Source organism: Corvus brachyrhynchos, unplaced genomic scaffold (genome assembly GCF_000691975.1).
Source record: "Corvus brachyrhynchos isolate BGI_N302 unplaced genomic scaffold, ASM69197v1 scaffold150, whole genome shotgun sequence".
NCBI classification, from domain to species: Eukaryota; Metazoa; Chordata; class Aves; order Passeriformes; family Corvidae; genus Corvus; species Corvus brachyrhynchos.
In genome coordinates, this window is record NW_008236162.1 from 1241488 (window position 1) to 1256708 (window position 15221).

A 15221-nucleotide genomic window follows, 5' to 3' on the forward strand; every position below is an offset into this window, starting at 1 on the left:
CCCCCCCCCTCATTGCCTGTGGAGGGAATCGCGAGGGAATCGCGACAGGCGGGGATTTGTCGCGGGTGGAGGCGCTTCGTGGCTTTAGGGAGTCACGCCCGGCTGCTCGTGTCAGGCACAGCCTGGGGGATGAGGGCTCTGGAGGAAGACTGACCCTGCGTGGGGGTACCCTGGGGATAATCGTGGTTAATTGTTTAAAACCTCGCTAAAATCGTCTCAAGACTGAAAATAGGGATTTTTAGGCCCAACCAGTGCTCGTCCAGTAGAGGAAAAGGCCCTGGGATTCAGTTCCACACAGAGCCCGTGATCTTGTTGTTTCCATCCACATTCCGAGTGCAGAAGTTGATGTGACTGTGCTTTAATGCGTATTTCTATTAATTCTGTCCATGATCCCGCTATTTCCACCGGGATCTCGAGGGCAGGAGTTCATGTGACCGCATTCCAGCCTTGCAGTTCTGCTGAATCGTGTCCATGATCCTGATTTTCCCATCCTCATCCTGAGTGCAGACAGTTCGTGTGCCTGCCCTTTAATCCTTGTTTTTGGGGAGGGAAGTAGATTTGGGAGAGCCCTGGGATAGAACAAGTAACACTATTTCTTCAGAGAAATAAATAACGGCGCTACATTCTTACAGCACCAGCATTTATTCTCTCACTGCTGTTGCAGTGAGTTTTGTTGGGAGCTCTGCAAGTCACCTGATTTTTCTGTTCCAACACCAAAGTTGGTGTTTTCCCTTGTTTATTGGTCAAGATCCAAATGGGTTTTGCTCCCCCTAATAGCCCTGGTAAATCTGAAGAGGCAGAGCTTTTGGAGCACGGTTTCATGGGTTTGTTTTTATTCACAGCGTCCTCTCTCCTCTCTCTCCCAGGTCGTGGCTGTGTATGGGACTCTCTCAGATTTGCTCTCTGTGGCCAGCAACAAGCTTGGGATAAAAGCCACCAGTGTTTACAATGGGAAAGGGGGGCTCATTGATGATATTGCTTTGATTAGGTAAGGATCAGCCGGGAAAAGGCAAATCAGGGATGTGGATTAAGAGACTAACTTGTTAATCCTCCTTAATCAATAACCAGTGCTTTCCCTAAAATCAGATATGATCATTCCCAGCCAGGGTGCCCAAAGGTCCTTTCATGTCTTTTGAGCTTCAAACCTTTTATTGGTTCAGAACTTGATACAAGCTGTGTTTGAGGCCTTTTCACCTCCTCCTGTGTTGATTCCAGGGCAATGTTTGTGCCATGAAATCCCCACTATTCCAGTCAGCCCTGGAATGGGGGCGGTTCTATAAAGGAGACAAATTCTCCCATTGCTTTGGCCTCACAGAATGGTCCCAGACTGGGGAGAAAAGCAACTCTTTTGTAAGAATTAATTGAGTACACAAGTGGTCTCTACCTGGCTGCTACGGATAAAATCTCTGGTGAAGTCAGTCCATTCCAATGCACAAGAACCTGCAAAATACAGATAAAAACCAGATATAGAAGTTCCAGCTAATGGCCACTGGTCATAATTTACCTGAAAGTAATCAGGAGAGGTTCCACTGTCAGTTAGATGAACAATAAATTATTATTAACTTTCTTTTTCTCTTCCCTCTGCCCCCTCCTCTCTCAGGGATGATGATGTTTTGTTTGTCTGTGAAGGGGAGCCCTTCATTGGTGAGCCTATATTTCTTATCTTTAACCTTTTATTTAATAGAGTTTATTTTGCTTTCATATAAAGCAAAGACTTTATTTTGTGGTGTTTTCAGAAGATACCTATTTCCATAGGGAATTCATTAAGGAATAGTCACAATTTTTCCAATTATTTCTTTGTTTCTTCTCTGCAGATCCTCAGAGTGATGGGAGAGCTCAGGAGGAGCTGACAGGGTCCCACACAGACTGGCTCACTCTCAATGTGGGAGGCAGATACTTCACCACCACCCGGTAAAAATGGTCTTCAAAAACTTCATTTCAATAAAGCAAAAGACCTTAAAAAATAACTTACTGTGAAGGAGGAGGTCTCTGACTCCTGCAGCTTTCTCTGTATTTGCCACCACAGTTTTGCAAGAAATTAATTCTTAAACATTTACAGATGAAGGGAAAATAAAATTGGGCTGCTTTTGTTTTCTAGGAGCACTTTGGTTAACAAAGAACCTGACAGTATGTTGGCACACATGTTTAAAGACAAAGGTGAGTATATTGAGATAAACTTGATTATTTTTAAGTAATTAATTAGCAAAGTGGGCAAAAGGCACTGTCAAGCTGAGACTCCTGTCCATAAACTAAAATATCCAAAGTATGTTAAAGTACCAAATCAGGACAGAGAATTATTTTTTAATAACTTTATTTCTCTGTGTTTATCATTTCACCACCTCATGTTGATCATCTCACAAACTGCAAATACACCTCCCATGCACTGTTAGTAGTTTGGGTCCTTTTTTTGTTTGTTTATTTGATTCGAAGTTTTCATCTTGTTGCATCTTCCTCAGTTTTGGCAGCAGAGCCAATGAGCAAACTTTGCACGAGGCAGCCTTGGGGAGACAATCAGGCTAAAATCTTAGTGCTGCTTTTATCTAGCCATGATTGTTTTGTATGTGATAATAAATTGAGTTATTCAGAGCAGGAACAAGTTCGTTTTAAGCTGATTTCCTCCCCCCCCACTTCTCTTTTCCTTCCTTCTCTCTCCGAACCACCCTTCCAAGTGGAATGTTTGCTATTCCAGTCCCCTTCAGTAATTAAAAACTCTGAAAACTGAAGCAAATGCTCTTCTATGACTACAGCAAAAGTAATTTTATATATATATATGTTGTGGAAACAGATGCTTGGGGGAATAAGCAAGATCCTAGAGGAGCTTTCCTCATTGACCGCAGTCCCGAGTATTTTGAGCCCATTTTGAACTATTTGCGTCACGGACAGCTCATTGTAAATGATGGCATTAATTTGCTAGGTAGGTATTACCTGTCTGACATCTCCTAAATTATTCCTCCTTGGAATTAAAGCTTTGCCCTCAAGTGCCCGTGGTGAAGCCAGAGGGAGCTTTGTGTGCTCCTCCCCGTGGTTGGGAGTTTTCCTTTGGTGGATTTATTCTCGGCAGTGCAGCTCCATGTGCTTGCTTTAATGAGGACAGGCTGCTATTTCTCTTTGGAGCATTAAAAAATCCATACTGGATTAATAGCTGGAATTCTGGAGTTGATCTCTTTAACCTAATGCTGGTGTTGGAAATGTTGTGTCTGAGTTACGTTTTTCCTTTTAGCTGCAAGCAAACCTTTCCTCTCTCCCCAGTTACATCCAGTGTAATGTGTGTGGTTGTTCTCCAGTAAGGGGAGAGAAGGGTGCTGCTCTCTGGATCAGCAATTCCCTGGAATAACCAGCACTGCTTTGTTTGTAGGGGTTTTGGAAGAAGCCAGGTTTTTTGGGATCGACTCGCTCATCGAACACCTGGAAGTTGCTATTAAGGTAGCTTGCTCTCTGTAACACTGGGATGCAGGTCCTGCTCTCCCAGAATGTGTAACTGAGTGCTGTCCCTGTGAAACGCCTCTTCCCAGAACTCCCAGCCAGCTGAGGATCACTCTCCCATCTCCCGGAAGGAGTTTGTCCGATCCCTGCTGGCAACGCCCACCAAGTCCGAGCTGCGCTGTCAGGTGAGGGAACTCAGGCTTTCTCTTTCCAACAAAACTCCAGGAATTGCTTCCTGGCACCTAATCCAACCCTGCCCTCTTACAGTGTAAAACCACAGCCTGTTTTAAGGACAAATCCAGATCGTGAGAGCTTTGCACTTACATTTCCCTGGTGTTATGTAATGGAATAAATGATCTTGTGAGTGAATATTTGTATGGAACCATGGAATGGTTGGGGTTGGAAGGGACCTTAAGGATAATCTTGTTCCACTCTGCCTTGGGCAGGGACACCTCCCACTGTCCCAGCTTGCTCCAGCCTGGCCTTGGACACTTCAGGGATCCAGGGGCAGCCACAGCTTCTCTGGGAATTCTACCCCAGCCCCTCCCACCCTCACAGGGAGGAAATCCTTCCCAATATCCCATCTAAACCTGATCTCTAAATCCATTGCCCCTTCTCCTGGCACTCTCTGTCCATATAAAAAATCTCTCCCATCTTTTTATCAGCCCCTTTCAGGTACTGGAAGTGTTTCAGTACATCTGTTTATCTGTATAGATTTATATACACAACTACCCAGACATGTTTCTTGTAACTCCTTTGTGTCCAGACCTCCCCTTTCCCTTCTGTGACCATTTTGGGGGGGTTCACTGGCTTTTCCAGGGTCTGAATTTCAGTGGAGCCGACCTTTCCCGCCTGGATCTTCGCTACATCAACTTCAAGATGGCCAATCTGAGCCGCTGCAACCTGTCCCACGCCAACCTGTGCTGTGCCAACCTGGAGAGAGCTGACCTCTCAGGATCCGTGCTGGATGTAAGGATGCTGCACCCTGGGGAGCCTGGCCTGCCCTGGAGTTGTCCCAAAACACAGGGATTGGAACAAAAGAATCAGTTTCCCCATGTTTTCTGTGGTTGTTCCACTCCCACTGCTTGCCCACTTCCTCACAGTAACGGGGGTTGTGCTTTGGGGGGGTTCAGTTGCAATGCAGAACTCAAATCTGTGTTCTGCTGATCTTTGGTATTTCTCTTCACACCCTCGTGACTCCCATCCTGTCTCTGCCAGTGTGCAAACCTGCAGGGGGTGAAGATGCTGTGTTCCAACGCAGAGGGAGCATCCCTGAAAGGCTGCAACTTTGAAGATCCATCAGGCCTTAAAGCTAATTTGGAAGGTAAGACGTTTTTGCCTGTTAGTTATTCATGGGAACAGCCCTGTGCCTGTACATTTGTGTGGCCAAAGTTCAGCTGTGTTTGTGCAATCCACGGGAAAAGCCCGCAGCTCTGGGCTGGTTCTGCCCAAATAATCATTAAATTCCCAGTTCTGCCTTGACCTCTCCCACTTTACCCAGCTCTGAGGAAGCATCATGTGGAGCTGCTGCCTTTCTGGCTGATTTTCCTCCAAACCTCCTGTGTGGGTGTGTTGCAGGTGCCAACCTGAAGGGGGTGGACATGGAGGGCAGTCAGATGACGGGGATCAACCTGCGGGTGGCCACGCTGAAAAACGCCAAACTAAAGAACTGCAACCTCAGAGGAGCCACGCTGGCAGGGACTGACTTGGAAGTGAGTTAGGATTCATTTCCTATACATATAAATATATATGTGTATGCAAAAAGCTGGTAATTTGGGGGATTGCTGGCTTTTCTCCAGCTGCAAAGTTGAATGGAGTTAAGGTAAATGGAGTTAAACTTCTGAACAGAGTTCTGGGTCTATTTAATTAACATTAATTTTCCTTTCCCCCTTCAGAATTGTGATCTATCAGGTTGTGACCTACAAGAAGCAAATTTGAGGGGCTCTAACGTGAAAGGAGCCATCTTTGAGGAGATGCTGACACCCCTGCACATGTCCCAGAGTGTCAGATAGGGGCCAGAACCTGCTGGAGAGGAAGGAATCCAAACATTCATCGTGACTTTCTTCACCTCCTCCCCTTCCTGAGTTCAAGTCATGGTTGTTAGCCACCTTACATTTGCAGTAGTGCCTAGGTAAACTCTTTTTGATCACTTTTGGGGCGGGACTTCTTGTTTTCAGAGGTACCAACAGGGAGTTTGCACCTCTGTGAGCAGAGTGAAGAAGTGGGCTGGTGCTGAAACCAGAGTGTGGCTGCTTTGGAGGGGGGAAAGGTTCAATGGTTTCATTGTTTAGCATTGCCTCACTTTGGAATGCATTTTAATTTATAAAGCACAATATATGCAATTCTATTTATTGAATCTGTAGCTGCAATATGGATAGAAAATGTTACTCCTGTACAGTAGCAACCAAGTTCAGGTTTACAGGTGTAGTTGCAGTCTGTGTCCGTGCCAGGGGTGGCTCAGTGTCCCCAGGGGGTGCTCAGGGCTCTGCTGGGGTAGCAGCTGGTGGGAACGTCCCTGCTCAGAAATTGGATGTCTTTAATTAATCCTCTCCAAACGAGTGTGGAGGTGCACTGTCCGTCACAGCTGGTGAGAAAAATCCTCCTTTCACATGTCCTGACCACTCCCAGCTGGGGTTCCTGCAGAGTTTTCACCCTTTGTGGTGAATTCAGCGTAGAGAGGAAAGGGCAGAGCTGTCACCAAAGCAGAGAGAGGCAGAGGGGCCCCAGCTCCTGCTCCACCCTCCCCTCATGAGCTCAGCAGGTGAATCTTCCCCTCTTTCCCCTCCATTTACTATGCAAAGAATGAAAGCTTGGGCATCGTCTGTCTCCCAGCTGGATCTCCCTGTTCGTTTGGGCTGCCTCAGGTGGCTGTAGGAGCATCCTGCCTGGGGCCAGGTGCCCCCCGTGCCCTCCCACACCTGCAGAAAGCAGGTGGAGCTGCTGGTGTGGGTGAGCTGTGCAGGGCAGAGGCCTCAGCACCCCCAGCTGTGGATAAGGAGCTGCTTCCCTGTAGGATCCATGGAGTTCTCGGCTCACACCACCTTTATTTTACACACAATCAAAAAGCACACGAAGAAACTATACCAAAAAAAAGAGAGAGAAGGTGCATCAAGAACTTACCTCAGATGCTTAAACCACCCCAAAGTTAAAACTAACCTTGAATCTAAGGAAATCAAGCTGTTACTGTAGAAATACACAGGAGGAGTAAGAACCAGTGGATCCCAGCTGGAGTCCCACAGGAGCTGGAGTTCCACAGTTCTTCGGGGGTTGTCTCTCCCTTGCAGTGCAATTTTCTGTCCTCAAGTCTCGTTGTCTCAGTTGTTACAAAAATGCTGCTTTGCCACCAGTCTGGGAGGATCAGTGATGATCTGGGGTCAGCAGATGATGTGTTTGGGGGGAATTGCAGCATTCTCCCTCCTTTCCAAGTTGGTTTGACTCAGGCGTGTGATGTGACCATGCAGGGCTCAAAATCCCAGAGCTACGAGGTTCAGAACTGGGATTATTTCCTGCAGATCCCTCTGGATCAGGCTCTAGGACAACACTAGATCCTTGGAGAAATGACCTGTAGATTCCAGGGAAATGTTCCAGTGTGACTTCAGAGTCCTTTCTCCCACCTCATGGCTTTCAGTGGGAATGTTGTGTCTGTTGCAGTAGAAGATTCCTAGGGCTAGAGAAACAAATGAATTATTTTTCTTTATCATATTTTGTAGCTGGCAGAAGTAAAACTATTGTATGGAAAAAATATATATATATATATCTCTATTTTCATAATCACTGTGTATAAAACCTCTTTGAACTTTCACTGGAGCACTATGGAGCAATCACAGCATGTGGCACCATCACTCACAGCTGGATTTGAGGTACCTCTTTTGCCAGGACGGAGCTGTGTAAAGAGCCCTGTGCAGAATTTGCAGGTTCCAGCTTAATTTAAGTTGCATTAATAAAAAGTGTGAAAGAGAAAAGTGGCTTGGTTGTCTTCATTTGAATAAAAACCCCAAATCTTACCTGGCTTGTGTGAGAAGAACGAGAATTTTTTTGGTTTTAAGCATAAAATAGTGGCTGGAAAAACAAATGTGCTGTGGGGGTTCCTGCAGTGTTCTGAGCCATTAACTGGGAGAATTTGCATGGAATTTTTTTTGGTTTGTCATTTCTCTCCAAGACTTCTCAGCTTTTTTGTCTCTACCCTTCATATTAATAAAATAGCTGGAGGCAGAATAATCAGAGAATCATGGAATATCCTGAGCTGGAAGGGACCCAAAGATCAGAAAAGTCCAGATCCTGTGGCTGCACCAGAAACCTGTGGAGAAAAAGTTCAGAGCTGTTCAGGGCAGATCATTAGAGCCGGGTTAAGTGGTGGTTAATGAGGTGCAATTATTGGGCAAAGCTCTTTAAAAAATGTCCAAATCTTTCACCTTTGAATAATGCTCATCTTTGCAAGGCTCGCCAGGGAAGGAAGGAGCCCCAAACACAGGGATCCCTGTGTGAATCCTGGTGCCCACGCCAGAGGAACAGGAGCACTGCTCCCCTGAACCCAGCTGTTTTCACAGCTTGATCAGAGCTCGGTGCTGGCCGCCCTCGCCGTGAGTGGGAGGAGCGTTGGGGCAGGAGGAATGACTCTGCTAAGAGTCACCAAATCCTCCCGGAATTACTGACTTACTGAATTACTTTAATCTGTTAAAGCTCCAAGAGGTCGGGGGAGCCGGAGCAGAGGATGTTTGGAGAACAGGGCAGAGAAGACAGAGGAGCTGCCAGGTTGGTAAAAAAACCCCAAAACGCCATTTCTGCTGTCAAAATTACTGAATTGACCTGCTGCATGCAAATAAATCTTTATAAATCTGCAGTGCACAAACTCTCAAGATTTAAAAACAGGGAATCATGGAACGGTTTGGGTTAGAAGAGGCCTTAAAGATCATTTCCATCAATTCCATCCCCAGCACCTTCCACTGTCCCAGGCTGCTCCAAGCCCCGTCCAGCCTGGCCTTGGGCACTTCCAGGGATCCAGGGGCAGCCACAGCTTCTCTGGGAATTCCATCCCAGCCCCTCCCACCCTCACAGGGGAGGAATTATTCCTACTATAAACCCAATATTACATATTCTTTCCCAACCTAACCCTCCTCTCTGTCAGTTTAATCCCATTCCCCCTTGTCCTGTCACTCCAGGCCCTTCTAAAAAGGATTTGGGAATCCCATTCACCCCAGAGACTCCATCGTGCCAGCAAAGTACATTCACCATCACAGACTTGTCCAGTTTGATCCCACCTGGCATTTTACAGAGCAAAGAACACCAAAGCACCTTGATTTAAATGAGGAGGGGGAGGGTTTCAAACTGCTCTGGGCACTTGCGCAACCACAGGCTCCTGTTTGAGCACCAAAGGGGTTTTTCCTTCATGCCTCATAGAAATAAAGATGTTGCCTGGATCGTGGATTCTCCATCCCTGGAAGTGTCCAAGGCCAGGTTGGAGCAGCCTGGGATAGGGAAAGGTGTCCCTGCCCATGGCAGGGGTGGGAATAGATGAATTTGAGGTCCTTTCCCACCCAAACCATTCCAGGATTCTTAAAAACTGAGCTCAATTCCTCACCCATTTCACACCCTGAACAAATTCAAACACCCAAGAACTTTTTCTGAAGGAACCAGAAGTCACTGACAGAAAAGCTCCTGCATTTCCCAGCAGGATCAGCTGGATCCCAGTGTGGGATTTACAACCTCTTAAAAGCAAGGCTGTTACTTTTATGGCTCTTAGAGAAAACAGCTGAATTTAATTGCTGCACCGGGGTGTTCCAATTATGGGCTTTACTGGTGCTGCGTGACAGTCTCTGTAACAGGAGCGCCCAAAGTGCAGCCTGGGAGAGGGAACTGGATGGAATCTCCTGCTGGGAAAGGGGAGGCACTGGGGCTCTTGGTTATAAAGAGTGAGGTGAGAGCACATTTACAGGACATTTTCCAGAGGAGCAGAGCTGGAGTTACTGCACAACCTCTCTGAGGCAGCAGGTAACGTGCTGGAACAACATCCCACACTGCCTTTTTACTGAGCCAGGGCTTACAGATGCTCCTATTAAAAAACCCCTTAGATTAGAAGAGGCTGCAAAGGGCAGATTTTAAGGAGCAGGGACATCAGAGCAGAAACCAGCTGAACACATCTGCCAAACACCACCAGGGAATGCAACCTTTGAGGTCCTCACATGCCTGGAACTCAAAAATCCTAATTCAGATCTTCATCCAGATTTCTTGGATGTCCAACCTCCTTCTAGTGAGCTATTCCACACTTTGACAGGCTGCAAACCCAGCTGGGGCTCCTGCCCAGGAGGTGCAGATCAGAACTGGAGCAGGCTCAGGGTGGGATTTTGGGGTGTCTGTGCAGGGCCAGGAGCTGGAATTCCACAATCCTTGTGGGTCCCTTCCAGCTCAGCACATTCCACGGTTCCGGGATCCGAAAATGCCGCGTTTCCTTCCCTCTCCACGGTACCGATGGAGCTGTGATGCCTTTATGACCAGCAAGGGGCTGTTTTCTCTCTCCAGGATGGAGAAGTCCAGGAGGATCGTGGCCAGTGCCCTGCTGGGTGTGCTGTGTGTGGGGCTGTGCCTGGCTCAGCACTGGTCCTACGGCCTCCAGCCAGGGGGGAAGAGGAGCGCCGGGGACCTGCTGGGACCATTCCAAGAGGTGGGTGCTGGGCTGGGAGACAACCCTGGCCTGGAAAAGATGCAGCCAAAACGTGACAGAGGCTTCCCTCTACACCTGTCTGCGTGTCTGTCCACCAGCCACCCCCAGATCTGGGGATAAACAATTGTTTTAAGTAGGATTTGGAAAATAAGGGGCGAGGTGCCATTTGTCAGCCTGGCACAAAGAACAGCAGCCAGAGGGTTTGGGCAGCCAGCTCCAAGGGAGAGATGCAGCTCTGAGGTCCAGGTTAAGCCTGATTCCACCCTCTCCCGAAATTCCAATATTCTGATGGGTTATTTTATGACAATTCCTCCACCTCCCTTAAAATTTTGGCAATTCACACGTGGTGGATGCTCAGCAATTAAATGACAAAGCACATGTGGAAAGTTCTGTCCACCAGTGGTTTTCCCCTCTTTCCTAATCAGTACTCCATGTCTAGTTCCTCCTCATTCCAGCATCCCGGGGTTTGTGAGGAAAAGGTGAATTTCAGTTGTGTAGGGGAAAAGTGGGGTGGAGTCGCTTTTGGCAGACAAATCTCCTTTCCTGATGGGTCTATCAGTTCCTTGTGTCACTTTTCCAACACAGATTGCAAATGAGATGGCAGAATTAGGGGAGGTACAGCAGAGGGAGTGCCCAGGCTCGTACCAGAACTCCAGGATCAGGGACCTGAAGGAAGCCATGGTGAGTAACGTGGTTTTTCTGTCATCACTATTGGAAAATTTAAAGAAAATACATTTTGGGGGGGGGGGGGGAGAACAGTGGTGGAGGAGGAGGAAGAGGGATTGAAGCTCAGTTCACATGAGGAAATACTGGCTCTGCCCTTATCAAGGAATCCTAGGATGGTTTGGGTTGGAAGGGACCTAAAATCCACCTCATCCCATGGACAGGGACACTCCCACTGGACAACATTACCTGCACCATTCCCAATCCCTCCCTGGGACACTGCCAGGACAGGGATCCATCATTCCAAAGCTCCTGGTGTAGCCCTGGTGTTTCCTCTCTGAATTAACCCAAACCAAGCCCTGAGCAGGGGCAGCAGCAGAGCCGGGGCTGTCCCTGCCCGCTGCAGGACGGGGCCAGATGGAAGCTGCTGCTCCCAGGGCCCCCGGGCTGGGAAATGCATCTCCATGAGCTGCTGCAGCACAGTGACAGCAGAGACCTCACAGCTGAGTGAACTGACACGGAATGAGCCTGCTCGGGCTAAAATGGGCTTTTTCATTAACCCAGCAGCACCTTGATGGGGCCAGATGGCCCCACTTCCTGGGAAGTGTCCCTGTGCCATCCCAAAAGCTCAATCTCGACTTCAAGTTGAAGCCAAACCCCAAAGCTCTTGAGTGCCTGAAAGGCTCTCCAGCCTCTCACCGAGGAGCCAGGCCTGGAAAAGGCTCATGAACTCAGCACCAGTAAGGCAGAGCCTGAATTGCACTGGATTTTCATGCAGAAACTACCTAAATAAATAGGATTTTAGCTCATCTTTCATCCTGCTTGTACTGAACGTGGAGTCGTGGCCCACGACTTGCAGCAGCACTGCCTGCACAGTGAAAGGCAGCAGCAGTAATTTACTGTATTTAAGTATTTTTTGTACTGCAAGAGATGATGTTAGGCAGGAAAACACACCAGAATAATCACCAGGATATTTGAAATGAGTTCCTTCTGGCTCACAGAGGGAAACTTGGCCTGACTTTGCAGAGCTGAAAGGACCAAACCCCACCAGATCCTGAGGTTTGCCCAGAAACTTCTGATTTCTTGCTGCTTAATGACACTAAAAACAACGTTTTCCACACCCAGCTTTTCCCACCTAGCACATTCCTGGAGTTGCTACAGGAGTATTAAGCAGGGAAGAAAGGCGAGTGGCTGGAAATGTTCCATCCCATGGAAAAACTCCAATTATCATCATTTCCTGGGGAAGGTGGGAGGGAGCACAAAAACCCCCCCTCACTGAGGCACTTCAGGGATTAAAACCCAGATTTCACCCGGATACTCACCCAGTTCATCTCCATCGAGAACACCCCAGGGCTTCAGCTCTGTGGTGTTTTAGCACCTGAAAATTCCATCCTCAAAGCCATTTCTGCTCTTTGAAACCAGGATTTGGTGTGTGGTTACAGGAGAGGCTGGTGGAGGCAGAAGGCAGAAGAAAGAAGGTTTAACCCCAAAGAAGGTTTAACCCCAGAGCCAAATGGAGCAACAGACCCAGAGTGAGGTTTCGAAACTTGTGTAAAATCAATTCCTCCTCAAATGGTCTTTGCTTGGATCAATGTGTGAATAAACACCCTGAAACTGCATTAAAAGAGTGGAAAATGGTTGTGTAGATGATGGGATTTCTGTAAAAGCAGCCACATCCCAAGCTGGGGTGGGAGCAGCAGAGCAGGGCCTGCTTTGGGGCCTGCAGGGACAATCTGGATGCTACAACTTTTGTTCCACATGAACAGACAAAGCCAGGGCCTCATCCCACTCCCCTCTGGGTACAACAGCAAGAAAACTTTGATAAAAGATAAGAATAAACTTACTTTTGGGATTATCTTCCCCCGTCCGTCAGTGGGCCATGGAAGAAAGACTTTTACTGCTCTTTTTTCTGGTTCAGTTATAAAAACTACATTTATTTTAAAAATGTATTTACAAACTTTACAATGGTCAATACATTTTAAAAACCCACGAAAATGTGTACACCTCGCTTTACAGACTTAGTGATGCACGTGGCATCTGCCCAGAGAGCTGCAGAGCCCTTCCCAAAGCTCCTGCTCTCTCCAGAGCCACTTTAAAGCTGTATTTTTCACTGATTCGGTTGCAGAGGAGTAAAAAAAGAGGGGGAAAATAAAATAAAGAATGTATTTGCAGTCTGCAAAAGTGGGTTTGCAATGAAACCACCAACCCACGATCCCAGAACACACAGAAAGTCCTTCCACAGCACCCAACTCCTCCTGAATTCACAAGGAACACAGCCCAGGGCTTACAGTGATTAAATCTGTGGGGTAGCACAGTGAGAAGCAATGAATGAAATGATTGGGGTGGACTCTGGAGCTGCTGAGGCGCTTCCACCCCTGCCTGAAAACACCAACCAGCAGCACAGGGCCCTGAAAAACAGGTTAAGGTGTGAACCACCTTTGAGTACCCCCTTTAGTGCCCACACTGCCCTAAAGGTGCTTTAATTAATGTTTGGAGAGCAGAATCAGGTGAACCCCGTGCTTTTGAACAGCCATAAAATCACATTATTTGTTTATTTTTCCTCCCTGCTGTAGTCCTTGGGAAAGCTCACCCTGATCCACCAGAGAATTTGGTCTGCAACAGTAAAAACAGGATAAAGTTTTTAATTAAAAATAAAAATAATCAAAAGAAGGTAGCAGAGATAAGTCAGGAATGTTTTCACTATATAAAAAATTAGTTAAATTACAGATTTAAGCTTATTATTTCCATTTACAATGATAAAAATAAATAAGGAGAGGAAAATCTGAGGTGTTGTCACTGCAGGTCCAACTGAGTGTGACTCTGGAGCAAACACTGGGCTGGCAGGGGGAGTTTCTGGGATGCAGGTTCCCAAAAACCCTCTGCACATCCATCCTGGAGCTCTCTGCAGATCACAGAGCTGCTCTCCCTGGAATCTGTGTCCTTTCCTAATCCAATAATCCACTGAAAGGCAAAGCTGCCTGCTCCCCTCTGCCTCTGATGTGGATTAGAGCCTGTCGCAGTTTTAAAGGAATTTATCACAGCATGACAAATTTTAATTAAAAGCTCCAGAAAACAAGTGTTGAGCACATTTCTCCAAAGGAGAAAAAATGAAATCCTCAAAGACTCGAAATTTCACAGCAGCTTTGAACAGCCTGGCTCTGAAATGGGATTAGGTTTTGTCTCCTCTGCAGAGTGGATGTTTTAACTCTGAGATTTTAATCAAAACCATGAATTGGGTAGAAATTGCTGCAATTTGTGGTGTGCAGAGATCATCATTACGGACTGTCCCATTCCCATTTTTAACCCTCCAGTCTGAAACAATTAGAGACATTTCCAAAAGCACCTAATTAACCTGAAGAGATGATTCTTGTTTGAAAAAGGAAACAGAGACACTTTAAATTGTCTCTGAAAATTAAATCTCACAGCTTAAGTCAGGCAGGTACCCGAGCAAAAAGCAAACTCTGAAAAAATCAGGGGTGTGGTGGGATTTGTCCGATGAGTGGGCACTTAATTCCATTGATTTAGCATCAGTCAAACGCCCTGTTCTTACTCCCACACTCAAATGTGTCAAATCTGACACTTGGATGATTTTTTTCCCCTAAAACTGGCCCAAAACCCAGAGTCATCTGGGCACAGAACAGAACTTCCATCTTGCACCTCTGAGCCAGCGATGCCAACTTTTGTCAGCCAGAACAGAACCCTGCCCACGCTCAGGTGAGAGTGCTGGACACCAGTCTGGGGACACAGGAAGGGGTGGGACAAGTTTGCAAGCTTTAGGACATAAATAATGCTGAGAAAGGGGAAAAAAAATGAACCAAATTTAGATTCCTTTGGGGCAAATCTGCCAGTGAAAATGCCCAAAATTATCTTGGGAAGGAAACCTTGTTCTGAACTCTTCTGTGTCAGCTGTTCCCCAGCTCCCAGTTCAGAGGGCGCCCATCCCAGTGCCCAACTGGGCAGCACAGGGAGGGAGAGGCAAAGCCTGAGCTGGTGAGCAGCACACGCAGGGGAGGTTTAAGGGTGAGAGGAGCAGTTTCCAGGCAGAGCAGAGCTGCAGCTGCTCTCACCCCTGGCACTTGGCACCGTCCAAGGAAGGGAAGGAAGCGAGGGATAATTAACCCCTGACATGCCAAGGATTCTGCTCAAAATCCTGGTCTGGAACTGCAAAAAATGCAGCCAGAGCCAAATCTCCCCGAGTTAAAGAGCAAAAAGGTGGATGAAGATCAGCTGAAAAATTCTTCCCAAGGCCAGGCCTCCTCCTGTGAGGGCTTTTTGCATGGAGTGGTTCCGTTCTCCAGGAAAATACCTGGATGCACAAGGTCCCTCCACGTGTTAAGGTTGTTGAAGCAGAACAAAAAGGCTGGAAAAGAGAACTCCAAAGTCACTTGGAACCAGAACACCTGAACCTGGCAGCTCAGTCTGTTTGCCCTCACCAGGGAAACCATTCCTGGGATCCCTCCTCTGTTCCTGATGATTT

General features: G+C 47.2%; 2 protein-coding genes across 4 annotated transcripts in view; both read left to right on the forward strand.

The window, feature by feature from the left end:
- KCTD9 (potassium channel tetramerization domain containing 9) overlaps positions 1-7385 on the forward strand; it is an 8335-nt gene extending 950 nt beyond the window's left edge. Inside the window, exons 2-12 of the mRNA XM_017732319.1 lie at positions 602-988; positions 1601-1644; positions 1815-1911; positions 2099-2157; positions 2786-2914; positions 3356-3423; positions 3513-3608; positions 4243-4392; positions 4642-4747; positions 5002-5135; positions 5319-7385. Coding sequence (XP_017587808.1) covers positions 602-988; positions 1601-1644; positions 1815-1911; positions 2099-2157; positions 2786-2914; positions 3356-3423; positions 3513-3608; positions 4243-4392; positions 4642-4747; positions 5002-5135; positions 5319-5435 — 1387 coding nt within the window. The 3' untranslated portion in view covers positions 5436-7385. The remainder of the gene's footprint in view (positions 1-601; positions 989-1600; positions 1645-1814; positions 1912-2098; positions 2158-2785; positions 2915-3355; positions 3424-3512; positions 3609-4242; positions 4393-4641; positions 4748-5001; positions 5136-5318) is intronic.
- Positions 7386-7472: 87 nt separating this feature from the next.
- The window catches only part of GNRH1 (gonadotropin releasing hormone 1), an 11468-nt gene continuing 3719 nt past the window's right edge, over positions 7473-15221 (forward strand). Inside the window, exons 1-4 of one of the 3 annotated variants that reach the window (XM_008632504.2) lie at positions 7473-8175; positions 9940-10081; positions 10667-10762; positions 12187-12381. In XM_008632504.2, the coding sequence (XP_008630726.2) occupies positions 8135-8175; positions 9940-10081; positions 10667-10762; positions 12187-12228 (321 nt within the window). In that variant the 5' untranslated portion in view covers positions 7473-8134 and the 3' untranslated portion in view covers positions 12229-12381. Of the gene's footprint in view, positions 8176-8949; positions 9412-9939; positions 10082-10666; positions 10763-12186; positions 12382-15221 lie in introns of those variants that run through there. The other 2 variants (XM_017731676.1, XM_017731680.1) reach the window with 2 other exon arrangements.